At 43.3% G+C, this 27017-nt stretch overlaps 2 protein-coding genes and 1 long non-coding RNA gene across 4 annotated transcripts in view; 1 reads left to right on the forward strand and 2 right to left on the reverse strand.

Moving 5' to 3' along the window:
- ppp1r9a (protein phosphatase 1, regulatory subunit 9A) overlaps nucleotides 1-27017 on the forward strand; it is a 63972-nt gene that overhangs the window by 3139 nt on the left and 33816 nt on the right. Inside the window, exon 2 of the mRNA XM_085345925.1 lies at nucleotides 26749-26881. Coding sequence (XP_085202051.1) covers nucleotides 26749-26881 — 133 coding nt within the window. The remainder of the gene's footprint in view (nucleotides 1-26748; nucleotides 26882-27017) is intronic.
- Nucleotides 14599-16896, reverse strand: LOC146609897 (uncharacterized). Its single transcript, XR_014905052.1, has 3 exons — nucleotides 15684-16896; nucleotides 15520-15600; nucleotides 14599-15031 (listed from the first exon to the last, which is right to left on the reverse strand). It is a non-coding gene; the product is annotated as an uncharacterized LOC146609897 (long non-coding RNA).
- LOC146609898 (zinc finger CCHC domain-containing protein 18-like) lies at nucleotides 20578-23906 on the reverse strand. Of its 2 annotated transcripts, XM_085345945.1 has the most exons (3): nucleotides 23552-23906; nucleotides 23388-23468; nucleotides 20578-22899 (listed from the first exon to the last, which is right to left on the reverse strand). In XM_085345945.1, exon 3 carries the CDS (start codon nucleotides 22385-22387, stop codon nucleotides 20708-20710), a length of 1680 nt encoding a protein of 559 aa, XP_085202071.1. In that variant the 5' UTR covers nucleotides 22388-22899; nucleotides 23388-23468; nucleotides 23552-23906; the 3' UTR covers nucleotides 20578-20707. The 2 variants fall into 2 exon arrangements, with proteins under 2 accessions (XP_085202071.1, XP_085202070.1); XM_085345944.1 differs by having other exon boundaries at nucleotides 20578-23468.

Raw genomic sequence — 27017 nt, forward strand, 5'->3', positions numbered from 1 at the left:
GTAAACTGAAAGAGACAAAGCTGTTTTCTCAGCCCCCAGCCCCACACGAGTCCAGCTTGACCCCTGTGGGAGAAGAGGGTCTTAAAGCCGTCTAATAATCTAATACATAATGTTCCCTCTATTTGTGTAATACTGCTTAGACATGCCCATCAAGTCATTTCAATGGACCTGCTTATAAAATCTTTAATTTTTAAAAAAAAAAATCTTCGTAGTAGCTACAGAGAATAGATGACACGCAATCAATTTTCAGTCTTTGTGAATATGCAGAGTGAGTTAAGAGCAGCTGCAAAAAAGTATATTGTATCAATCTCTGTGAAGCCGGGAAAGCAGGGTCTGTTTTCCAGTTCCGCTTAAGTCCGGAAAAAGGATTTGTGAATTGCCATGAAATTTACACCAGATATTCATGTCTGGCTTCGGATAATGACTTTAGTGATATCCCCGAAAAAGTCTAAGTGTGTTCAGTTGGTGTATTAACAAGTATTCTCAGACGAGTGGTATTCATCCTCAGATTTCTTTTGTATTTTTCATAATGAATAACTTATCATGCTACAATTTTGAGTGCTACAACAGAAAACAAGGCAAACATCATGCCGTTAGCATGAAGTTTGCTGTGTCTACAGTAAGTACCGCCTCACGGAGTTGCCTCCATGGCTGCAAAGTCTAGCTGTTACATCCTCACTGCCCCAGTGAGAAATGGCTGCTTTGAGCTATCCAAGGCGAACACAGAAGAAAATCAGGTCTTATGTTCATTGAAGTGTAGGTGGTTTTATCCTTGACGTTCGAACCTGTGGTTGGGTTGTCCAGTCTGCAGACAGACTTCTGTATTAAAGTAGATCCAGTTTTCTAATGCACTAATCCACTGCTGTGTGTTCTTTGCAGCTGGTGTCATGTTGAGGATATAATGGAGACATAGGAATGTAACTAAGGTTCTTTTAATTTTTGATGACTGCCTGGGGGTGACTGATCTCAACCAGTGTTCACTTCACCTTCTTAGTCCTCTCAGGCTTGAAATGTTCAAGCCTTGACTACATGTAGACCCTAAAAGCTCAAACATCTGTTACATGTTGATTTTTCCTTTTCATGAGTGCATTTTCTTTCCCTGTTTTGTTGAACTGCACCCCAGGAGTTTAACAGAAGTCTTCGACCTCTGTGTGCTGTCTGCTTTGTCAGTTTCCTCTTGTTTACCACTCGTCTGAACGAAGGGCGTTTATATCACCTTTTGATGACATTTTTTCTGCCTTTAGAGGGATTGCATTTTCATTACTTGCAACACTGCAGTATCCTAATATAACTAAACAGATGTGGTGAGTAGAGCACTAGTTAAATGGCCACTGAAGCGTCTGTGTAATCACCCACTCCATTCTGCATGCTGTCTGTTACTGGATCTACATTTTGTCCATTGCTTCTGTACCTTGAGTGGAATGATAGCACAACTCTGACTCAGAGCTTTAATCTTTACGATGGATGTGTGTCACTCCTTTTATGTGTTGCAAAAGTGTTTGTAGATGCATTTTTCTGGGTGCCTTTTACCCTAGTTTGAAAGATGTATAGTCTACAGCATAAAAAGGATGGTTATGTTCAGTATAAACATCTGTGTGTTTCTTGATGAGCACTATAAATATGGAGCTTTTATTTTATGTTTTCAAAAGGATAAGGTATATACATGAAATAATTGGCGTTCTTTGGCTCATTTGCCTCCAACTGATATGTTCGTACTTGCAGATTAGATCCTTCTGCAAACATTTGGTTGCAAAAACCACCTACACACGTTTTCTCTGCGTACTATTGCCGTGTGCGTTTTGCAGGCAAAACCAATTCACACACTCATCTTGTACTTTACTGAAGCATGAAAGAATATAAAGACAAAGTTGCTGACGCTGAAAAACTGAGAAAATACACAACTTACGCTGTCTCGGTGCCATTCGTCAGGCATGCAAGGAATTAAGAGAGGGTTATTTCTCCTGAGAATTTTGGAGCTCATTTATCTGCCCTTAATACAGTACATGACAGTGGAGGCTCCAGACTTTTTGTCACGATGTAATTTCTGCCCTAGTCCTCCCTCGTGTATTTGACAGTTTGTCCAACAATGTTGTTATTCAGACAGATCAACAGAAAACATGCGTAACCCCAAAAACATCCTTATCTAGAGCATCAACTAATGCAGTCTTGTAAGACCATTTCAAATTAGATGGCCTGTTGCCAGGAGCTTTGCTTTCTGACCATGTTTTCTGATAGAAAGGATTACTCTACTTTAGTGCAATCTGTCTTTCTGAGTGATGATATACTGTATGTGTAACAGCATTGCTTGAATTTTGGATCCAGCACTGACATGGATTTAGGAATTTGTAAATACAATTTAAGTCTGCAGCAGCACTGCTACAGCTTAATCTTCCTCAGTATAGTGTTGTGCTTTAGTGGATGTCTTTTTAACCAAAATTCAATTTTTAGGATACTGTGGAATTTAGTGGTACCCCTCATTTCTTTATATTTTTCTAGGAAAATGGGAAATATGTGCAGCGACTTTGAAAGACATACATGGAAAGACAGTAGCTTGAACAAAGCTTGAAAGTCAGTATTTGGTCTGACTACTTTTATTCTTCACCATAGCCTGAACTCAGAAAGCTTCTTTCAGTAGTCTTCAAGAATTGACATTCAAAGCTCTTCTGTGGATGCTGGCTGATTTTCTTACATTCTCTGTCAAGATGATCCCACACTGCTGCAATAATGTTGCAGTCAGGGCTCCAGGGATGCTAATTTGTGACTGATAGTGTTCCACTGTGCAGGTATGCTTTTACTGCGCTGGCAGTGTGTTTCAGTGAAGCTTCAGTGAACAGTAGATGGATCAGCTGAAGAGCCAGAAGCTTCTCTCGGGTCCAGCGTCAGGTCTTTACTGGATTTTTCCGTCGTTCTTAAGGACATGACTTTCAGAAACCGTCATCTGCTTTTTTAGGCCTGACACTTCTTCTTCTGCGTGCCACATCTCCAGTTTCCCCAGTTTTTTAAGGACACGTTGCACATCACGCTGAGATATACAAAGTTTACACCTAACAGCTCTTTGTAATCATTTTGCAAAAATACCATTTTGCACCTGTCAAACTGTTTTATCTTTGACATTTTTCATAGAATCAACTGAAGAAATTTGAACAAATTATTTTGTGACAGGATGCTAATAAAGTGCCCAAAGATACCAATTGAATTTGATTCTTTGCTAAGCTGTCTGTTATGTGTAGACACAGAACTGGTTCATCCTTTAGGTTGCAGACCTTTTTGAAAGCTTGAGTGATTCATAGATCCAAATTAAGTGATTTAACCCAGCGCTCCCCAACCGTTTTTGCGCCACGGACCGGTTTATGCCCGACAATATTTTCACGGACCGGCCTTTAAGGTGTCGCGGATAAATACAACAAAATAAAACTAGTACCGGTACCGAAAAAAAGAAGATTTATTCATAACACAAGTGAAAAGACCCAGGAAAACCGAGTTAACAATAAAAACGATAACAAAATAACGCTGAAAACCAATAAAAACCCTGAAAACCATACATTTCACACCTGAGCCTCAACTCTCGCGGCCCGGTACCAAACGACTCACAGACCGGTACCGGTCCGAGGCCCAGGGTTGGGGACCGCTGACTTAACCAACAAAAAACATGCTCAGGTACTAGGACTGAACAGAAAATGAGTTAAAAAGCAGCCAATGTCTAAAAACAAAGTTTGAAAGACCTTCAAAAAAGCCTGGAAAATAATTGCTCAACCTCACTTAATACATGAAGAAAATAAAATAAAATTCTGGCTCCTTGGAAGCAAAATATAAAAAATGGAGGGTGTCTCAAGTGTTTTGCGCAGTACTTTAAGTTCATTTATTTCCAAAACAGGAATGAGTCAAAGTACAAAAATATAACTGATAATCCAGCTGATGACTGGTACTAAAAGGTTTTCTGGTAGGTCTCTTGTTTCTGTGCACATCTCAGCTGTAGCATGCCTCAGATTTCTTCTTATGCCCTAAACTCTGTTGCATTTCTACATAGCTGGGTAAAGCTGTAACTAAACCAGAGTTACAAAAATGTTACATGTTACAAAGTATCAAAACCTATATGAAAGTATGTATCAAGCAGTGTTTTATTCAAACCAAGCTGTCCAGTGAAGTACTGTTTTTCTTTAGCAGTTATGCTGTCCATAGAAAAACAATCATGACTCCCTTCCTCTCTTACCTCTGACAGGAACAACTACTCTTGACTCGGATGTTGGGCATGCGTGTATTTTGTGCGTGCCTGTAGCTTAGTCACTCCATTATTAATGCAGTTGTGTTTTTGTTTGCTTGTTTCGGTGCCACCCGATCCTCCCTGGGGGATGCATTTTTAATGATCCGGGAAAGGCGAGACGTGCCTTGCGGTTTTTGAGGCTGGTCATTTGCCACACGGCAGACTGTGTCATGAACTATCAACCAACCCCCCACCTACCCAATCTGGCCACGTGCTAATGATATTACCAGTGCACTGTCAGTTTTTATTGCTGAAAAAAAAAAGCTGCAGAGAACACAGCATCTCAGTGACACAATGTTCTCAGCGTTTGCTAAGCTCGTGTTTAGGAAGGTTCTGACTGCCGCACCATCACCATGTGCTTGTTTATGAGTCAGAAACAAGATTGAGATCTGCTGATACAAACAAAGATAATTTTAGGGTTCTGTGCTTCATTCACAGCAGTCCAGATCACACAGACTAGTTATTATGATTCGTAGAAATGCAGTCCCACTCTCTGCACAGCCATTATCGCAGCCTAATGAATTACATAGCATAGCAAGTGGGCATGTGCTTTAACAAGCAACATGTTGTGTTACTTCTAATCTCTTCCTCCCTCTCGTTGTATATGATAATATGCACTTGTTTTAAGCTAGTTCTTCTGTCTAGTTTCCCTTTAGGTTTGTCTCCTGTCCTGTATTTGGCCCTTGACTCAGGTGTTGGTGGGAGTAGCGGCCCCCTGTAGTATTGTGCAGTAGCCGATAGAAAGGAAAAGCAAGCCCGCTGTAGATACAGCAGATGAAAAATCAGCTTTTTAAAACGACAACACAAATCAAAAGTTTTGCCCTCCTGTATGAACAGTGTGTGTGTGTCTGTTTTGTATGCAGAAGCGGTGTCTAAAGTTAAAAAAAGAAACGCTGACTTATGTGATTGTGGCATTCCCTGTCAGTGTCACTTCCCCAGATGAGGGAGGATATATGTCAAGAAGATAGAGAGGCTGGCCTTGAATTGACTGTAAATCCCTGTATGTTCTCACCTCTCTTTATATAGAGTTGTATACTGAATGTTTATGTTTCCTCCTCTCTTTTCTCGCTCCCTGTTCTTCCCATCCCCACCTCTTTATTGCTGTCAGTCTGAGTCTGACATTCATTTATTTCCACCATCAGCGACTGTCTTGTCCCCTCAGTATCCAGACACTTTCTTCAGCACCTGTCAGTTCTCCAGCCTGGCGTCGTGCGAATGTGTCTGTGTGGGTGGCCACAGGTAGAAGTAATGGAATGCAAATACGCTGAGGTGTCGCAGCAGAGAAGACTATGAGTTTTTGTGTGTGTGTGTGTGTGTGAGAAAGAGAGAAGCCAGGCTGTAGTTTATCCACTGCAGAGTTTGTTGGGTTCATGCCACACCAGTTGGAACATTTCTCCTGGGTTTTCCAGCCTCGTCTTGCCCTGGGCAACATCCACTGTCTGGAAGACGCAGGGCGGGTGGCAGCATTGGCACCAATTCACCAAAGGCCCAGTTTAATACCATCAGAGGCTTTTCGCCGTGACTGGGCGCCATGCCGTGCCATCTTAGGCAAGGACTCAAACAGCCCTGGAGCAAATTACCCCTAGCATCACCCACTCCTCAGCTTTTTTTTTTCCATCTTCTTTTCTTTATTTCTCTATTATTGCCTGTTCACTGTTCAATAGCCTTAGTGTCTGCTGCTGCTCTAAACCATGAATCATATGAGTCATTCGGTTTCTCTCTCTTTCTCGGTGGATATAGTCTTTCTTTTTTATTTACTGTGGCTCCAGACTCAGCATCTTAAAGATTCCAGTCTCAGTATTATCCCTTGGCTGATCTGCGGTCATCATAGGAGCTATTAGGCCAACCCAACCGCTATCCTTACAGACCAGCTGAGGTGGCTGACAGGTATCATTTAGCAGCAAAAACCAATGTCTTGGATGTTGATTGAGTATATATGAACTCCCGCCCTTTTCATTAGTGGATGATTCCCTGCCATGTGTGTATGCTTGCATCTACACATCTCTGTGTGTGTGCAATGGCCTTTTAATCTAAAGCCTACATGAATACTATTCATATTGTTAGGAATCTGTATTCATGTACTTGCATTTGAATCTGCATAAGCGCTCAAATACAAGGACAGATTGAGGCTCTTCTACTAAGTAAGAGGCCTCAGCTTTATCGCTTTACATTTTCCAAGCATCTGCAGTGTCCCGGCATCTGCAGCAGCATCCACAGATGACTGTAAAACCGTATTTCAGAGTCAAAGTATACTCCCTTATCCTGATGCGAGGACAGGAGAAAAGATAACAAGAGTGCCTGCCCAAGCAGAACCGCTGCAGAGTCTGCACATAACCGCCAGTTGTTCTGTTGCTGGAGGTTTGTTAACCGGCAAAATACAGAAACGCGCGTGTGTTTGATTTCACAGGGCGTTGATCAGTGCGTTGTGCAGATGAAGGTTAAGTCTAAGAAAAGAGGGGATAAGAGACGCCATTTGATACAGTTAAGAATGATAGATTGTACTTTGCGGTTTGTAGTCCAGATCTTAGAGAAGGGATTATATCTGCCTGTATTTTATGTTGATGAATGAGTTTGTGGGAGGATAAGCACTGACACTGGGAGAATTGTGAAAGGTGATATGTTTTCTGGCTCTGTGGACTATCTTCATACAGACTATTCGCATCACCATCAGCAAGCAGCATGACACAGAGTCAAGGAGATTTATAGCTGTTCCAGAATGTAAACTTCTGTCGTGGTTTTTTTGTTTTTGACCCGAGCACGGTGTTAAGCTTGACAGAAACTGCAGGCAGCATAGATGAATATATTTACATGAAAATGGCCGTGTTGTGTTAAAACCTTCAAAAGCTGGCTCCATTTCCAAGGGAGAACCACATGGGGAAACGGTCCCTTATGCTTCAGTCTCCCTTTTTTAGTGACTCTCCTTGTGTGAAGCTACTATAACTAAAGTAAAAATGTAGGGGTTTGTCATTACAGTATGATGAGGTCAAAGTCGCAGCCAGTTTGTTAGACTAATGGTAAATGGACTGCTTCTTACACAGCGCGTTCTGCTCAATGTCTCATACGCTCAGTCACACAGACTTTCATGCAATGCTTTTATCTATACCTAAGCACCTCTGCCTCACAACTGGGCAACCCAGGGTTCAGTATCTTACCCAAGGATCCTTGGACATATGGAGAGGAGGAGCTGAGATCGATTCAGCCACAGCAGTCCCGAACGACTAATATGGGTAAACATATTGATATCCGTCAAACTATGGTCCCAACAGTTTTTCCCACAGCTGTCAGGCTAGTAGTTGCCAGGTGCATGTCTGGTCTTACTCTCTTGCCACTTTACACCTCCCTAAAGTAATAAAAGCAGCAGGCAGCAGTTCTGCCACCCTGCCAAGGTTAAGCACACTCTCACACGACGGTGTACCAAATCATTCTTTGTGCGCCTTTGAGCCTCTTATCGCTCTACTGGTATTTCAGATCCAAAAGTATTTTTTCCCCAGAACAAAATCCAATTATTGTAGGAGAACAAGAAGATATTATACATCCTATCTGAGAAGAGAAGTAGCTGTGAGAGAGAATCTTGACCTTTATATTTCAGATAACCCTTCTACATATTTTATCTGTTCTTAAAGAATTTCTGAGCCTGGAAGCCAGGTGGTGTTTGGACAGGATGGAGATGCATACCGGGGTTTCTGTTTAGAGCCAGATAACCATCGGGTGTCTTTGTTTTGTAGGCAAATGCTTTCTGTTAAATGTTTCAGTCTGTTTCTGGTTCACTCTCTTCCTGCCTACCTATTCTTATTTCCCCTGTGCGTGCTGTTTCATTTATCTCATCACTCCTTCCCTCAGTCACCATTATTCTCTATTCCAGCCGCTTCCTATTCAGTTCATCTGCCTCCCAGATGCGTAGAAGTCCCTCGCTTGCCCTTATCTTTCTCCATCACTGAGCCTCCGCCCACTCTTCTACGCTTACCTTCCCTCACAGATCCACCCTCATCAGTCCTCATCTTCCCTCATGACCTCATCTTTTCTCTTTCTCTCTGTCAAGTGACTGGCCACATGCTAATGTGTTTGTAGATAGCACACAGTGACTGAGAGAGGCCATTAGATAATGTACTGGCTGCCAATGGCGGCATCGCGTTCAGGACATCCTGGACAGAGCAAGTGCTGGTGTTAGCATTTGTCAGCAGTGTGCATACGTGGGTGTGTTTAACGGGCCTGTGAGTGTGATGGCGTCTGCTACTGATTGCTGAGTGTTTGCGTGTGTCTGATTTGATATGTTGTAATTCTCTGCACAGTCTATACAGTGCATATACTCATGTGTGCGTGTGCTTCTGGGTGCAAGCAAGTGTTAATAATGCAGGGCTGTTGATAACACTGAATGATTGATTACAGGGAGGTCATGCAGATCTCATGCAAGATCTCACAGAGCAAATCCTGGCAGCATCATGCCATCTCATTGTGCCCTGTCTGTGCGTGCAGCACACTATCTCTTTAACAGAGTGAGTAACACATCTATATGATGCCTTATTGATGCGGTTTTGTGAATAGCTCCAATGATTTAAGTCTAATTAATGGATCCTGTTACATTAATTTTTAATGTCATTTTGTTCTTGAATTTCACCAAAGATCAAGATTCAAAAACCTCCAGTTTATCTTCTGTCTAGAGATGGCACGATACCACTTTTTTATGTCCGATACCGATACCGATATCATAAATTTGGATATCTGCCAATACCGATATGAATCCGATATAGTGTTTTTTAATCAACAAAACTGTTTTTTAAATATCTTGCTGCATTTTGTATAAGTTCATACTCAAGTTTAAAACAACAACTACACTAAAGCTATTCTGTTATACCTGTATGCAAAAAAAAATATTTCATAGTTCAGCAATACTGATCAATCTAATAAACTTAAACCTACACCATCCTCCCTATTCTGGTATTTTAACACTTAAACCCCCACGGATCGCCATTTGGCGTTTTCTACCTTTAAAACCCGGAGAGCAGCCAAATGGCTTTTAGCTAGGCTTTAGCTTCAGCCAAGTGGAAGCTAAATTGGCTAGTCATTCATATGTATATTGGGTCGTTATCTGGGAATTCTGGAGGTAGGGGAGTGGGGGTGTGTGATTGAGGGCGTGGGGGAGCTGCTAAAAGCTGTGCACTTCCTTTTGTGTTTCATCTTGATGCATTCTCAATCATCCAGGGAAATAAATCTCCAAAAGTCACCAACTTGGAGTGTTTCAGTTTGCCATCTTAGGGAGAAATCAACACACATGGGTGTATGTCCTTTGTTGCTGAGATTTATTGATAAAAACAGTACAAAAAACCAACCATTTGTACACATATTTACAAATAATAATAAAAAGTGAGTGAGTACAAACAATTCAACATTTTCAGCAATCACTCACAATCCTGGCACTGCCATGGTATCTGTTGTCTGCATTTACCACATGTGTATCTTTTGCAGTGAACACATCGCACAGTGGCATGATTGTTCTTGCAGTTGTGTTTGACCTGACACGTGGCTCTTTTTCCAGGGCTAGGTGTGGAGGGTTGTGTCCGAAGCAACTGTTCTTTTCTTGCCTTCTTCCCAGCTACATGAGAGCGAGCCAACTCTGTTGCAAGCGCCACCAGGAAGTCCACCCGTCTTTCCTTCGTCCCGGTGCATGCTTGATACAGCACATGTGCATTCAGTGCTGCCATGTCAATCATGTTATAAAACACGGCGACTGGCCAGCGCCGTGTTCCTTTGCGGACAGTGTACTCCCGAACCATCTGGTCCATCACATCCACGCCACACTTTGTTTTGTTGTAAAGGGAGACAGTGTTTGGCTTCCTTTTGGTGGTGTTATCAGTCTGAACCACGCTGTGCATGCTGCTAAGAATATAGACTGTCTTCTTCCGTTTGGCCGCATACGCCGTCAGCGTGGCAGCAGAGGTTGAAAACACCTAAGAAATAAGATAAATTGTTATTTCCATAGCCCTTTTACACACAATGAAACACATAAACATAGAACCACAAAAGACCTGTAACATACCTGAGTGGTGAATTCATTGCGATCTGTCTGTCTAGTGGATTGAGGAATTTCCCTGCGAATCCTGTTGACTGTGCCGAGGATGGTGGTTTTCCGTCTAAGAAGTTTTTGTGCAAGTGAAAGCGATGTGAAAAAATTGTCCGTGGTAACATTTCTGCCCTTTCTGCACAGCTTTTAGCAGCTCCCCCACGCCCTCAATCACACACCCCCACTCCCCTCCCTCCAGAATTCCCAGATAACGACCCAATATACATATGAATGACTAGCCAATTTAGCTTCCACTTGGCTGAAGCTAAAGCTTAGCTAAAAGCCATTTGGCTGCTCTCCGGGTTTTATAGGTAGAAAGGTAGAAGCCTGGGGATGCTAGTTTAAGCAATGCTTTCATTCATATCACCCACCTAAACACTACACTCCCTGGTGGCGATTTTTATTAATGAAAATATACAATATAAAGAGTTGTAATTCTTTATTTGCAAATATTTGGCAACCCATTTATTGTCTCTTTCAGCAGCAGGTACATTGACTTGAGGAGTTTCAGTACAACACACTTAGTTCTAATTATCAAACAGCAGGTAGAGACAGCTGAACTGATTTCATGCACAGACATCCACTGCTGCAGAGGCATTAACACCTCATCACTGTCGCCTACAACAATTTATTCACAGGCAAGGAGTTGGAGCAGCCAATATACTTGCTTTAAGTGTGCATCGACATACAAACTACGTGAAAGAAACACTCTTGTAATGATGCCAGAGCGACAGCAAATTACTTGCAGCTCAGAGAAGCATAATTTCAGCTTGACATACAAGTCAACAGGAGTTAAACACACAAAAAAAAATATGTCTTTGGTAAGGTTGGCCCAGCCACAAACGGTAGTGCTTCAGTCAGTAGTGGTTCCATATACAAGTGATATTGTATGTATTACACAATATAGAGAGTACACATAAAGAAGTATGCCCATATAGAGTAAATCAGAGGAAGAGTAAGAGCAGTGTTGGGGAGTAGCGGAATACATGTACCGCCGTTACGTATTTAAAATACAAAATATGAGTAACTGTATTCCGTTACATTTACCGTTTAAAAAGGTGGTATTCAGAATACAGTTACTTTGTTGAAATAAATGGATTACACAGCGGTACTTTCCCGTTTCATATTGTCGCGGGTCAGGACTGTTTGGGTTTTGTTTGACAGCTACGTTCTGTTGTTCCAGGCGGCAGCGTTACGGTTGCCATGGTTACAGGGCGACGCTCTCTCTCTCTCTCTGCGACTGTGTGCTTCCTGGGTGAGCGAGCGCCTTTTCGTTGTTGTTGTTGTGCTAAGCTAACAGGCAGAATGCTACAAGCATAGCTCTAAAGAATGTAGCATCATGGGCAGTGTAGTCCGTGTTGCAGGGAGAATGGACTGCCATACACGTTATGGGTCTGTGAGCGAGGAGGGAGAAAAAGGGGAGTGGAAAGGTACGAGTTGTCATCAAGGAAAAACGGGAGCTGGAAGCATGTAAATATAATAATAACCACTTCAGCCAAGAAGAGTGCCTGACGAGCCCAGTTGTAAGTAAGCTATTAAGACTTGACTGTACGCCGTGTTCGTGTTTTCCTCCGAAACAATAAGCTCCGTTGGAGCAGTCTTTCAACGCCTCTCTCTGTCTCTCGCAATAAAAGTTGACCCACACAAGTTGACTACTGGTGGTGGTCAGAGGGCCCGGTGGCGCCAGTGTCCGGCAGCCTCGCCTCTGTCAGTGCGCCCCAGGGTGGCTGTGGCTACAATGTAGCTTGCCATCACCAGTGTGTGAATGTGTGCGTGAATGGGTGGATGACTGGATATGTAAAGCGCTTTGGGGTCCTTAGGGACTAGTAAAGCGCTATATAAATACAGGCCATTTACCATTTATATTTACAACAAAGTAAAGCTATTTTTCGGCTACGAGCCGACAGGGACCCCGCCGTATTAGTCAGAGGTCCCTTTACTACAGTTCGGAGTCGCGGACCTTCAGTAATAGTAATAAATCACACAGCAATAGCACATTCACGTTGTTGTAAAAAGCATGATAATATATTAAGTAATCCAAAGTATTCCGAATACGTTACTGTCATTGAGTAACATAACGGAATACATTACAGAATACATTTTGGGGCATGTATTCTGTATTCTGTAATGGAATACATTTTAAAAGTAACCTTCCCAACACTGAGTAAGAGGCATAAGTCTTGGGAACAAAGACAAAAACGTCTCATATTTTTTTGATAAATCAAGGTTGGTAAGTAAGATGGAGCAGAACATGAAAAGCTTTGTAAAGAAGATACCAGTGGTAGATTCAACAATTTAATGAAGACCATCCAAACCTGAGCGAGATAAGGGCTTTAAGGGTGAGTCTCAGTGCTCCTCAGTGCTATACACCATATACTAACCCAGACATAAAAGTGGTAGTAATAAGTCTCCTCCTTGCCTCAACAGAATGGCAATATTGGACCTAGAAAATAAAGACAAATGTAGACAAAACAGAAAAAACTTTAAAGCACAACACCTGAAAAACAATGGAAAAACAACAGAAACAAAACAGCATGGCATCCCTCAGAGCAGTAGCAGCTTTAATATCTGAAAAAATGACAAATTGCATTCAATAGAATGCACTTTAAATTCAAAACCAAATGCAGAGGAAAGGGCAGCTTATACCTACCAGGCCTGCTGAGCTACTACACCTGGACAGAAGAGGAGTGCTTCCTGACCCAGCAGCAACAGGTGACACAACATGTCAGTAATTTCTACCATGCAAACAGCTCAAGTTAGAATAGTTTCAATCCAAAAACTACCAAAACTGAGAACAGTGCATACCTCTTCTGCTGTAGTATACTCACGTGGGGAGGAGAGGTAAACTTCACACGCCAGCACGAACAGGAGACGCCACAAGCAAGAGGCTTCTAAGTGCACAAACAAGTTAGATTAAGCAGAGAGACATCTACAGCTTCTGTGCAACAGGTAGAATTTAAACATGCAGCCGACTAGGCAGCGAGCGACAAAAGACACCAGGAAATGCAACCATCAGTGAGCATAAAGAGACAGGTGACAGAGCCTCCTTATATACTGTGCCCCTGCTGGCAATAGGTCAGCAGATTCAAATCGGGCAAGATTAGATATGGAGAGCAGCCTTAAATCTTCCAGCTACATTTGCATTCCTCCTATTCATCATTTTCCTGTCTCTTAGACAGGATTGCACTATCACTGCATGTCAAAGCCTTGCTTTCTACTCAGAAGAGAACTATGTTTGTCCAAAAGACATTTTATCAGTTAAGTGTTTCCTTCAAAGGTCAGAAACACTGGACATGCCAGTATGTGAAGACTCAGAGCTATGCAAGATTGATTTTAGGAATCACTGCATTGTGTGGTGTCACTTGAAAACTCAACGCAGCGACACTACAGTCAGTCAGTGTAGCAGAAAACAACAAGAGAAAGCTGATCGCTCGCACTTGGCTCCACTTCCTCTCAAACTCGTCACCATACACACACATCTCACGCTGAACTTCACTCTCTTCTGGGAGTGATTTTGTTCACTACTGTGGTCATCAAAACAGCAACGTTATCTACCTAATATCACACAACTGAGGACCAGGACTTATCAGCTCAAGCAGTGCACAAAGTATGCACAAAGCTCATGTTCCCTGGGATTGTGCAGCTAAGCCAATTTATTGCTGTTCCTCACAAAATACATTATCTTCAAAAATCCTGCTCTCACTCATTGCAATCACTTGTTTTCAAAACATCCTCAGTTCTTAATAGGCTGGATTTCACCCAATGCGGAAAACATTCATGTGAGAATTGAGTCAGTGTTGACATGATTGGATCATTATGTCGTTTCTGCACATTTGTCAGCTGCACATCCAGCAGCCAAATTCACATTCTACCACATCCCAAACTTATTATGTCAAATTCATATCTGGGGACCAGGAAGGCTACTGAAGTTTGAAATTAAGTTAGTTTTGTAACACAGTGGTCCACTGTGGTCATCCTGGTGGAAGTAGCCATTAGAGGCACCATAAAGGGGTGCACATGATCAGTATTCAGACAGGCTGGTGCATCCAGTTCTTGTATTAAAGTAAGCTCGAAGATGGTGCTGTCTGTAGGCATTCCAGCTAATAGTTGGATGTCTTAAGCAAAAAAAACCTAGAGAAGTCTCAGTCTGATCAGAAAATCAACAAAATCACATTCCACACTTCTCCATTTTGATGATTTATGAGAATATTCTGTGTAGTTTCTGATCGGTAATCGCAGGATCGTGTGCTTCTGTAACCAACTTTAAGGTATAAAGGTGAATTACAGCGCAATAATTACTTGGGCTCGTAATAAGACCCTGGCCAGAATCAGAAGACACCAAATTCGTATGGAGCCAAAGTATTGAGCAGCAATAATGACCTGGACACAATGTTAACTTTTGAGTAGCCACTCTTGTATTGTTACAAAGTATAACAGGTATTTGTCCAATTTGTACAGATAAAGTATAAAATAAAATAAATAGTGTGCACACTCAACAAAATAAAAGTACTCGTTGGGGCCCTTTAAGAATTTAGAGTTAAGCTGGCGATAGCCAACTTCAAAGGTCCTTGTGAATGTAACTGGAATGTATGAGTGTGTGGTGTGTATCTTCTTTGGGGTAGATCGTCCTCAAAGTGGTTGGCTCGCCATCTATCACAACCAGAATATCGTCCTGGTCCTTGGACTTTTCCGTCCTCTCCAAAAAACCTGACCTATAATCCAGGTCATAAAATGTACATTCTAATCAGTCTGTTTCAGATGCATTGTTTAAGGTTAAAATACAAAATCAAAATATTGCATCACCTCATATTCATTGCATCAACATCTTAAATCTTATCAAATCTCACAGTTCTGTTGTACAACATTCAATTTTCAAGCATATCAAATATGAGAACTAAACATCTAAGTTGCTCAAATATTTCTCTATTCATGTAAACATTAATTAAACAATACTTATGGTAAGTAACCATTGACACTCAAAATACAATACACCATAACAAATTCAGAACTATGTGCAAATAAGCAACAAAATATACATATGAGTTCAGTTCAGAGGCATTAAAGCAGTGTGCTTAATTTCTCCACGCTATAGGCCTATTCGTGAGAGAGAAATGCACTAAAAATTACCCTCTAGATTACTTTAAACTCACAGTGAACTGACAAAATTTAGCTTTAGAGCAGCTAAGAACATGTTGCTCACCGTTGCTCTGTTTCACAAAAGCCCAACACACACTGGCGTTGGAATTGCAGCAGCTCTCCGGATGAAAGGTGAGTGGTTAGCCTGTGAGACACCGAGCTAGCATTAGCATGATCGCGACGGTAAGTCTCTACAAGTTTTTTCCATCAGAATAACACTCGTCTTACCGACGTTGCCTCTCTCCTTCATCCAGCCACTCGACTCCGGACTTCCAGCAGGTAAGTAGGCTGGTTTTCCTTCCTCTCAATCCTGAGTTTTCCTCTCTTTTGTCCGTGGATTTCTCGGTTTGAGTAGCAGATGCCTCCACTCCTCTTGCTGAGATAAGAAAAACCCGGGACACCATGCACCTCCACCTCACTTCCTGGCTGACAGGGTCAATGCGGCCTGGGTAGGCTCTGATTGGTTGCTGAGCTAGGTGCCCTCACGTGGGGTGAACTGAGAGGTGCATTCAATGGTCATAGGAAATACGACGCTTGTTGATGTGGACAGTTAATATAAAGAGAATAAGTATGATATTTTTCATCTGGGCTACACCCTCCCCTCCTGAACTCATGCACGTCCCTGTGCATGGTAGACAGTTAAATGATGATTATTTGACGGGTCAAGGAAGAGGGCGAAGCAGGCTCTTCACCATCACTGATGACATCGGCCCAAGCTGAAGACAGTCCTTGCAAGAATGATTTTGCTGCAGTGATCAGAGGATTGCCTAGCTCCGTATAGTCAAGCCGTCGTGGCGGACGACGGTTTCTCTCAGATCTCCTTACAGAATCATTTGTATCCATGTTTTCCCTTGTATCCACTGGGACTATCTCCTCCACTCTCTCCTCAGAATTCGCACCTCTGGTGCCAGCCTCCTGAAATGGAAGTTGCCTTTCTTGGACGTCTGGGTCATCAACAGGTGAGTCAGTTTCAGTTAAGGTTATTTCATCCACTTGTTCGGTCGGTGTGACTCCATTGGTAGATAAGTACTCAGTATCATCTGTAGTACTGTTAGGCATATCAGGTATGTTGCCAAAATCAGATTGGCTGTCAAAAACAGGTGGGTTGTCAATATCAGGAACATTTACAGGACTCTCACTCACTGTGTGGACAGGGGAACTCAACCAAACAGGAATGAGCAAATCATCTTCTTCGTCTGAGGAGTTCTCTTCCTCTAGCGCTGGATTTGCACGGGTTCTTGGCCTGCGTGACACTGGCTTCTGTACATGCTCACTGCTTTCCTCCACAGGTAGGTAGCCACATGGTAGCAACAGATCCCGGTGTAGTGTTCTTAGGGGACCATCTTTGTTTTCAGGCTTAACTGTATATACTGGGAGGTTGCCTGCCCTTCTCACCACTACATGCACAGTGTGTTCCCACTTGTCTGAAATCTTATGTTTGCCCCGGATACGGATATTCCTGACCAATACCCGATCTCCAGCTTCCAAGTCTGATGCAGTTACATGTCTGTCAAACCTCATTTTGTTCTTGTGAGCCATCTTTGCAGCCTTGTCCATAGCTAACTTGTAGCTTTCTTTGAGACGTGACTTGAGTTTTTGCACATATTCAGAGTGAGATGAGTGTTGTTCCTCTTGCACTGGCAGGTTGAATGCAAGGTCAACTGGCAACCGAGGTTGGCGTCCGAACATCAGTTCGTACGGGGAGAAACCAGTCACTTCATTCCTGGTGCAGTTATAAGCGTGGACCAGGGGTCTTACATGGTCACGCCAACAGGACTTATCTTGATCACGGAGAGTTCCCAACATATCAAGCAAGGTACGATTAAATCGTTCCACAGGATTGCCCCTAGGATGGTATGGGGTTGTCCTCACCTTGTGGATACCAGCCACCTGACAGAGCTCCTTGATTGTGCGGGACTCGAAATCTGGACCCTGGTCACTATGCAATTTTTCTGGGATGCCATAGTGTACCATAAAGTTCTCCCACAGACACCTTGCCACTGTGCGGGCCTTTTGATTAGGTGTTGGGATAGCAACTGCAAATTTAGTGAAGTGGTCCGTGATCACCAATATATCTTTGGTTCCACTCCTGTCAGCTTCCAGGGACAAGAAGTCCATGCACAAGAGTTCAAGAGGTCGTGTCGTATTAATGTTGACCAAGGGGGCCGCTCTTTCAGGCCGTGCCTTCCTCCGCACGCACCTGCCACACGTCTTCACTTTCCTTTCCACGTCCAAAGCCATCCTTGGCCAATAAAATCTTGACCTTACAAGGTCCAGTGTACGGTCGACTCCCATGTGACCCATATGGTCATGCAGGCTGGTGAGAACTGTGTTGCGAAGCTCAGCTGGAAGTACAAGCTGGTAGGTTTTCTGGGACCTCTCTTGGCGTCGCCGGTACAAGACATTGTTGCGGAGCTCAAGACGGTTAAGCTCTCGGAGGAGCAGTGGAAGCTCAGGGAACTGTGTGCGCACGGTTGGAGGTGGTGTGTCCCCATATTCGATCTGAGAAATAACATGCTTTATACACTGATCGGCTCTTTGCTCGTCTGCCAGCTCTGCCTCAGTTAGATGGGGAATGGTTGGCAGACCTCCAAACTGTTCCTCTTGCCCATAGCTATCAGGTACAGCACTAGGAGACACAGCAAGCACCTCCACCAAGGCAACACAATCTGCATCTGCCTCTCTTTCATTGTCAGGACTGACGCTGTAGGTGAACTGCCTCTCACAGATTGCTTTCACCACAGACTGATTTACAGCATTGATGTTGTCTGGATCACAAAGGTGATCTTGAGTGAACTGTTGTATGCGTTCAATCTCTTTTTGTGATTTCAGGTCGTCCGCTAGCCCTCCGTGTGGTCTGCGTGATAATCCATCCGCATCTCCATTCTGCTTCCCTGGACGATAGAGGAGTTTGAAAGAGAATGTGGACAGTGCTGCTAGCCACCTATAGCTAGTTGCGTCAAGTTTTGCTGAAGTCAGAATGTAAGTCAGCGGATTACTATCCGTTACAACAGTGAAGTGGTTGCCGTAGAGATAGTCGCTGAACTTTTCTGTAACTGACCACTTGAGCGCCAGAAACTCCAACTTGTGCGCTGGATAGCGATTTTCGCTCCGTGACAGCCCTCTACTTGCATAGCCTATGACTCTAAGTTGTCCCTCTTGCTCCTGATACAATACAGCACCAAGCCCGGTGGTACTGGCGTCGGTGTGCAGTATATAGGGTTTCTGGGGGTCAGCGAAGGCAAGTACAGGGGCAGTGGTGAGACTTTGGATGACTGACTCGAAGGCTTCCTGGCAAGCTGGCGTCCAGCGACCTCCGAAAGGGTCTTTTGGGTCATGGTACTGATGTGCACTTTGTCTTGCGTTTACTTTTGATTTCTTGTGGCTAGGTGGGTACCCCGAAGTTAAGTTGTGGAGAGGTTTCACAATGCTGGAATACCCCTTAACGAACCTTCTATAATACCCAGCAAAACCAAGGAACGACTTTAACTCTCGCAGGGTCTGTGGGACAGGCCATGTTTTAAGGGCCGAAATCTTCTCAGGGTCAGTCCGAACTCCATTTCTGGAGACCACATGTCCCAGATAACGGACTGAAGTCTGGAAGAAGACACATTTCTCTGGTGACAGCTTTAACCCAAACTCTTTTAGACGAGTGAGCACTTTCATGAGTCTTTCTTCGTGTTCCTCAAGGGTTCGGGAGAATACTATCACGTCATCAAGAAAGACCAATGCATCCTTCAAATGCATATCCCCCATGCACCGCTCCATTAACCGCTGGAACGTGCTGGGGGCGTTCGTTACACCCTGAGGCATTCTGTTGAACTCCCAGAAGCCGAGAGGGCACACAAAGGCCGTCTTCGGTTTGTCTGCTTCTTCGACCTCGATCTGGTAGTACCCTGATTTTAGATCAAGAACAGAGAACCACTGTGAACCATTGAGGGCTGAGAATGTGTCCTCTAGCTTCGGAAGGCTGTACGCATCTTTTATAGTCTGAAGGTTTAGACGCCTATAATCGATGCACAACCGGACTTGGCCGTTCTTTTTCCGGACTACCACTATGGGTGACGCAAATGGGGACTCTGACTCTCTAATAACTCCTGCATCAAGGAGTTCCTGAATGTGCTTCCGGACAGCCTCAATGTCCCGTGGGTGGATTGGCCGGGCACGTAGTTTGAAAGGCGTGCCATCCGAAAGTTTTATATGATGTCGCACCTGGTCCGTCCGGCCAAAATCCAGGTCGTGCTGTGCAAACACCTCAGGCATGCCGCTGAGCTGCTGAGTGATGCGCTGTTTCCATTCCAATGGAACTGGGGAGTCACCAAAATTGAAGGTTATGGTGGGCTCTTGGAAAGACGGAGTGTCTGGAGTTCTCTGGGATAGTTCTGACTGTTTGGTCTTGTTGTGTTCCTTTAATAGGATGGTCTGATAAGCACTAACCTCTGCAATAGTACACTTGGCAGGGATGACAATGTCGTGGTCAGACTCGTTGCTTATAACAACTGGCAACTTGTGGGGCCGCCGCTGGGGAAAGTCCACCAGACCGGCTTTAAGTAGCAGGCCACCGGGCAAGGGGGACGATGATGGGTACTCAATTACAACTGATTTTTCATCCTGAAGGCCCTCGCCAAGGGCGACTCCCTCCACCACTACAGTTGAACCAGCTGGAATGACTTGAGGCATCTTGCCAAGTAGCTTCACTACCCCCTGATGGGTGTCACTTGTCTGCTTCCGTCTCAACTCAATGATTTTGAAGACTACTTTGTAGCCATGTGGGAGGGGTTGTGAAGTGTCAGGGACGATTAAAGCAAGTGTGTTTACATCTACTGGAACACCTATAAAGTCCTTTGGAAAAGTTATGGTCATTTCTATATAGCCAAAGTAAGGCACTAGCTGGCCATTAGCACCTTCCACTTCTAAGAGGTCATGTAGTGGCTTGATCTTTTGCTCTGAAAGGTGCTGCTGGTAAAATGACTCAGGAACAGTGGTAACTTGGGAGCCTGAGTCAAGAAGACAGTTGACTTCTTCACCTCTCACAGTCACTTGAGCTGTACTTCTGGTACCAATCAACTGTTTAGGGAGTTGGAAAGATTGGTTCTGCTCTGAATGGTTTAAACCAGAACATGTTTGTGCTTTGACAGTCTTTGCTGGGGTACTTACTTTGTTAACCTCAGCTGTGATTTTGTCACCATTGTTTACGTCTGAGGGACGTTGTTGACTCTCCTCAGCTCCTGTTTGTCCCACAACAGGAACTGTTAGATGTTTAAAGGTGAATCTGTACAATCTCGCGCTTCCCACTGGCGTTGTTTCTCCTCCAACTGCTTCTTTTTTTCTGCTACTAGGTTGGGGTTAGCGGGGTCAACACAGCATGGAGCGATATGTCCATCTTCACCGCAGTTGAAACAATACCAGGGCTTGGGTCTGCCCCTTTGCCTCTTTGAAGTCTGTCTTTGCATACGTCCATCTACACCATGTGGCTTTGACATCTTACTCTGCGGCTTCCCTGCAGGGTCCTTGCTGTTTGCAAACTTTGTTTTTTTCTGTGACATGAATGTAGTTAGTTGACTTTGCAGACTCGCCACCTGCTTTCGCAGATCCTCAATAGCAGCAATGCTACTCCCATGTTTCTCCTCTGGTTCACAAACATGTGCACCCTGGAACTGTAACTGAGTTCTCTGCTTTGTGGTGCCAATGTGTTTTCTCATACGGTTAGTTTTTGCTTGCTGTCGATCTTCCTCAGAGCGAATCATTAACAACAGGTCTGAGAATTGGGGTGGGCTGCTCTTCTTTTGCTCAAGTTGCAGGGCGCTGAGTAGGTCGTTGTCCCAACATCCCCTGCAGAACTGTTTAAGTAGATGTTTGTCCACTTCTTCACATGCGACTCCCCCCCTCTTCGTGGCTCTGTTTAATGCTAGCTGTAGCCGGTGAAGGTAAGTGGATGACTTCTCACCTGGATCTTGAAGGGTGTTCAGGAATTGAGCAAAAAGTTCCTCACCATCTTCTACAGTGCCAAAGGCTGAATCTAGAAGCTGCAAATAAGTCACAGGTGGTGACTCAGGCCGCAAACTCTTAACTATATCAGCTGCTGGTGGGAGCAGGCTCTCATGGATCTTTCTGGATATTTGCAGGGGGGACATGCTGGGATCATTTTGGAGCAGTTCAATTTGTGTGCGCCATGTGTCATAATCAGTTTCATTGTTAGGTCTGGGAACCTTACCGGAGAAGGAACGGAGTCTCACCTGGGACTGGATGTGTGGGACAACATCTTGCCTTCGTACGATATGCTCTACCACAACCTTCTGAATGTCAGGTGGGTTCAAGTCACTTACTGAGAGGGACGCTGCTCTCCTTCCATTAGTGAGGGGAACATCATCAGTGGCACCAGTATCACTTGGTGTAACATCTGAATGTGAGGTGTGACACTGTCGCTCTTTAGAAGCGGGCGGAGATACAACAGTGGTCTCGACATACGTGGGAGAAGGTTCTTCAGTGGTAGGTCGCATGGCTTCAACATCCTCCCCAATCTGACACATCATCTCCTTCAGCACCTCACCGTAGTCTTTGCCACTCAGCTTGGCTAGTTCCTTGAGTTCCGCCAAGTAGGTTTTTGTAACATTACTCCCAACCGTGGTAGTGTACATGCTACTGAGTGTTTTAATTTCATAGACAACGCTGGGATCAGCTTGTGCTGTGTATGTGTATGGTAAACGAGGTTCTAAACCTTCTAAGGCTGAACTGCTAGAGTATTCTACGATCAGGTTTTGGTAGAAGTTGGACAGTGAATCATCAACAAAAAGGACTCTTGTGATTTTACCATACTGTTTCAGAAAGTCAATGACCTGTTCATCTTTCTCAGATACCTGTGTTATCCCAGCGACAACAACCGCATTAGGTATTTTGACACCAGACTTTTGTATGAAATCCATGCTGGTCATTGCCTCAATATTGATGCTCAAATCAATTGGCTCCTGGCTGGCTCGCCACTTCTGTAACCAACTTTAAGGTATAAAGGTGAATTACAGCGCAATAATTACTTGGGCTCGTAATAAGACCCTGGCCAGAATCAGAAGACACCAAATTCGTATGGAGCCAAAGTATTGAGCAGCAATAATGACCTGGACACAATGTTAACTTTTGAGTAGCCACTCTTGTATTGTTACAAAGTATAACAGGTATTTGTCCAATTTGTACAGATAAAGTATAAAATAAAATAAATAGTGTGCACACTCAACAAAATAAAAGTACTCGTTGGGGCCCTTTAAGAATTTAGAGTTAAGCTGGCGATAGCCAACTTCAAAGGTCCTTGTGAATGTAACTGGAATGTATGAGTGTGTGGTGTGTATCTTCTTTGGGGTAGATCGTCCTCAAAGTGGTTGGCTCGCCATCTATCACAACCAGAATATCGTCCTGGTCCTTGGACTTTTCCGTCCTCTCCAAAAAACCTGACCTATAATCCAGGTCATAAAATGTACATTCTAATCAGTCTGTTTCAGATGCATTGTTTAAGGTTAAAATACAAAATCAAAATATTGCATCACCTCATATTCATTGCATCAACATCTTAAATCTTATCAAATCTCACAGTTCTGTTGTACAACATTCAATTTTCAAGCATATCAAATATGAGAACTAAACATCTAAGTTGCTCAAATATTTCTCTATTCATGTAAACATTAATTAAACAATACTTATGGTAAGTAACCATTGACACTCAAAATACAATACACCATAACAAATTCAGAACTATGTGCAAATAAGCAACAAAATATACATATGAGTTCAGTTCAGAGGCATTAAAGCAGTGTGCTTAATTTCTCCACGCTATAGGCCTATTCGTGAGAGAGAAATGCACTAAAAATTACCCTCTAGATTACTTTAAACTCACAGTGAACTGACAAAATTTAGCTTTAGAGCAGCTAAGAACATGTTGCTCACCGTTGCTCTGTTTCACAAAAGCCCAACACACACTGGCGTTGGAATTGCAGCAGCTCTCCGGATGAAAGGTGAGTGGTTAGCCTGTGAGACACCGAGCTAGCATTAGCATGATCGCGACGGTAAGTCTCTACAAGTTTTTTCCATCAGAATAACACTCGTCTTACCGACGTTGCCTCTCTCCTTCATCCAGCCACTCGACTCCGGACTTCCAGCAGGTAAGTAGGCTGGTTTTCCTTCCTCTCAATCCTGAGTTTTCCTCTCTTTTGTCCGTGGATTTCTCGGTTTGAGTAGCAGATGCCTCCACTCCTCTTGCTGAGATAAGAAAAACCCGGGACACCATGCACCTCCACCTCACTTCCTGGCTGACAGGGTCAATGCGGCCTGGGTAGGCTCTGATTGGTTGCTGAGCTAGGTGCCCTCACGTGGGGTGAACTGAGAGGTGCATTCAATGGTCATAGGAAATACGACGCTTGTTGATGTGGACAGTTAATATAAAGAGAATAAGTATGATATTTTTCATCTGGGCTACACATACATTAGGCTCTCCTGTTAAATGACTGGCTGGGTAATTGCAAGTATAAGCAGGTGTTTGAAAAAGTGCTCATTAAGTGTGTGCTTCTCATTCAAAGACTGCCACTTCACCTCTGTACTCCTGGAGAATCTCTGCTCGTGTAACAAGGTATCAGAATCAGTAAGCAGGACTTTCTTGTATCATTTAATTTAGCGTAACTTCAGGGAATGGTAAATACTCAGTGATGCGCATCTTTCAGCACACCATTGTGAGAATCAGAGTTCAACTAAACACACGTTTTCTTAAATTGTATACCATTTTTTAAAATGCTAAAAAACTGTGCTGAAAATATAACTTTGTTCAAGAGACAAAGTCATGCAAATGTATCTTCTTAGTACAGCGGAAAAAAGGAAAATAATGGCCATACGTGTGTGTGTGTGTGTGTGTGTGTGTGTGTGTGTGTGTCCTGGTCTCTATAGTCACTTCTTAAGATTTTGTCTTTGTATGACTAGCACCTCCCTCCCTCTTTACAATGGGAAGGACACAGTGATGACAGACCTAAGCAATAACTCTGCTTTGGAATTCAAAGTGCAGCCACTCAGCACTGAAATTATTTCAGTTTAGCAGAGGATTGCGTTCTTCAAATGTTGCGCTTATATCAATTGTCTGATGAAGTGCTTTAAGCAGAAAAAAAGACAGTAGGTGGGAGCAGGGTCTGATTTGACTAGCAGTATCATTTAAAATCCCACCTTCCTGCTGTATTACTATTCTTCACTTGTACATGCATTAATGTTTCCAATGAAGAAGTGTTTAAAGAGTACTTAGCGTAAATATTAAGCAACCTAACTAATAGGGTTCCAACTCCCAGCAACAACAAAAATAAATAAATAAAAAATAGGGAACCACCCCTCACCCTCCACCTCATGATGCTTAATCGACGTAATCAACCTTAATTTGATGCAGTGTGGAAAAAAATGCACAGAAATAAATTATTTTTCAAGAAATATTAAATAGATTCAACATCTTTCTTCAACAAAATTGCAGAATTCACAGATGGTGCCTTCCCAAAGGAAAAAGTACTATAGCTTACTAGGGTATGTTAGACTTAATAGTTACTATATACAGTAATTGACTTCTATTCATTTTACATCAAATTAAAACTTTGGGTGTCAGATAATTATTTATTAAAAGCTAGACATTTTAAATGAGAATAAGAAAGAAAAGTATGTCTTTGTGCCCCCTTTTCCCTGTTCATGCCCTATCGGCCCCCCTGGCTAAACTTTGCTAGATCCGCCCCTGCACAGTTACCAGCGTCAGCTACGTAGAAAAAGATCCTCGAGTAGAAAGTAATATTAAATAAATTCTAACAACAGCTGATCAAGCTTAAACGTGCTGCTGTTGTTCAGCCGCTGGTTTCCTCTTTCTGGTGCAAAGTGGGCCAAAAACAAACAAGAGACACGGACTCACGACAGAAAAGCCGATCAGCTGATCATTAAGCAGTTTCATGATTGAAGTAGCAGCAGGAGAGGCAGTCGCTCCATATATCGCTTGTTAAGCTTAACGCAGGAATGCTTTACAAACATTCAGAGATGGACTTACACACTTGCTTTACTTCTCTCGGGGATAACTTTGTCGGAGATGAAATGCCGGGTTGCTAGCGAAGCTCCACATGCTATCCAGACCACCGACAGGTCCCACATGCCACAGCTGCTCTATCACGTGATGCATACTGCTCCGACGTGCTAACGTTCTGAGGTGAGTTACGGCATGTTGCAAGTTTTGTGAGGTGCTTTCGTGATATTTAATGGATCGGATTACATTTTTTATTTTTCTCCGATATCCGATCCAGTAATTTAGGTCAGTATCGGACCCGATACCGATACATAATATCAGATCGGTCCATCTCTACTTCTGTCCAAAACAACCAATTTAGCTCATCTTCCTCTCTTTAAGCTGTCTTTCTTCTGATTGGCTGCCCCTCACAAACAGAAGCTTTGTTAGCTGGTGGGCAGAGATATCCACTCTCTTTGATGTGAAACTGATCACAGACTGACCTCAGTATTTGAAACTTTGGCCACAATTAATATAAAGAGTGACAGAAAACAGCTAATGGGTTCACTTCAAGATAAATCTGAGATTCTATTAATAGCGCCTGGAGTCGGGGTTTGCAGGTGCCTGTTTTGCCGGAGTGAAGCTTATGCCTTCATGCAAGCTTCCCTCTGCACTTACATGCATGTTAATCTACGCGCTTGAACACTTTGCATATTCTTACACCTCTTTCTTCGACACCAGCAGACAGCATTCGGCAGAACACCACACTAAAGTCGTGACAAGAGCGTGCACAGCTCTCTCTCCTCTCCTTTCCTTCCTCCTCGTTGCAGGGAGCCGTGAGAGCGCTTGGTTGAGATTTGAAGTGACAGCTGACTGTTGCAAGGGAGGAGAGGCTCCTCTGAGGACCACACAGCTCAGAGAAAGAGAGAGGCATCCCCGTCCTCAAAGCAATTATGTTTCCTTGCATTACAGTTTATTTGTGGTTGCAGTTGTTTCTTTCATATAAAGACCTTGTTTATCCAAGTGCTGTTAGCTAAAAGTAGTGCTGTGTTCCCAATAATTGGGAACACAAAGCTCTTATTTACTCCCTCGCCTAAAGAGCAACCACTGTTGTCAAGCAGAGTAGTATAAATGTATGTAACATTCCCAGGTGTGGCATTGTTAGTGTTGTATGTGCAAAGGCAAAACCTGTTCCTGTGTGAGCCTATTAGTACAGTATGATGTGCCCTTTATAAAGCCTGAATACATTTTTTTTAAATGCAACTAGCTTATATAATTCTGTGTGTTGTTTTTTTTCAGGTGTTTAACACCTACTCCAATGAAGACTATGACCGACGTAATGAGGAGGTGGATCCCGTGGCCTCCTCTGCTGAGTATGAGCTGGAGAAGAGGGTGGAGAAACTGGAGCTCTTCCCTGTGGAGCTAGAGAAAGGTGGGGAAAAATCTAAGAAAATCCTAATGAAGATGGGATCCTGTCAGCTACTTATCATACCCAACAGACAGAACCACCCACACAGGATGTCTTTGTTTTTTGCTTTCTTCTGTACTTTCCTAATTTTTTTCCTTCA

The sequence above is a fragment of the Diplotaxodon limnothrissa genome, linkage group LG22 (genome assembly GCF_057381915.1).
Source record: "Diplotaxodon limnothrissa isolate DT_005_m linkage group LG22, D_limnothrissa_male_GT1.1, whole genome shotgun sequence".
NCBI classification, from domain to species: Eukaryota; Metazoa; Chordata; class Actinopteri; order Cichliformes; family Cichlidae; genus Diplotaxodon; species Diplotaxodon limnothrissa.

Coding starts and splice junctions, on each gene's coding strand:
- LOC146609898 (XM_085345945.1), bottom strand. CDS start 22,387: ATGACCAGCATGGATTTCATACAAAAGTCTGGTGTCAAAATACCTAAT.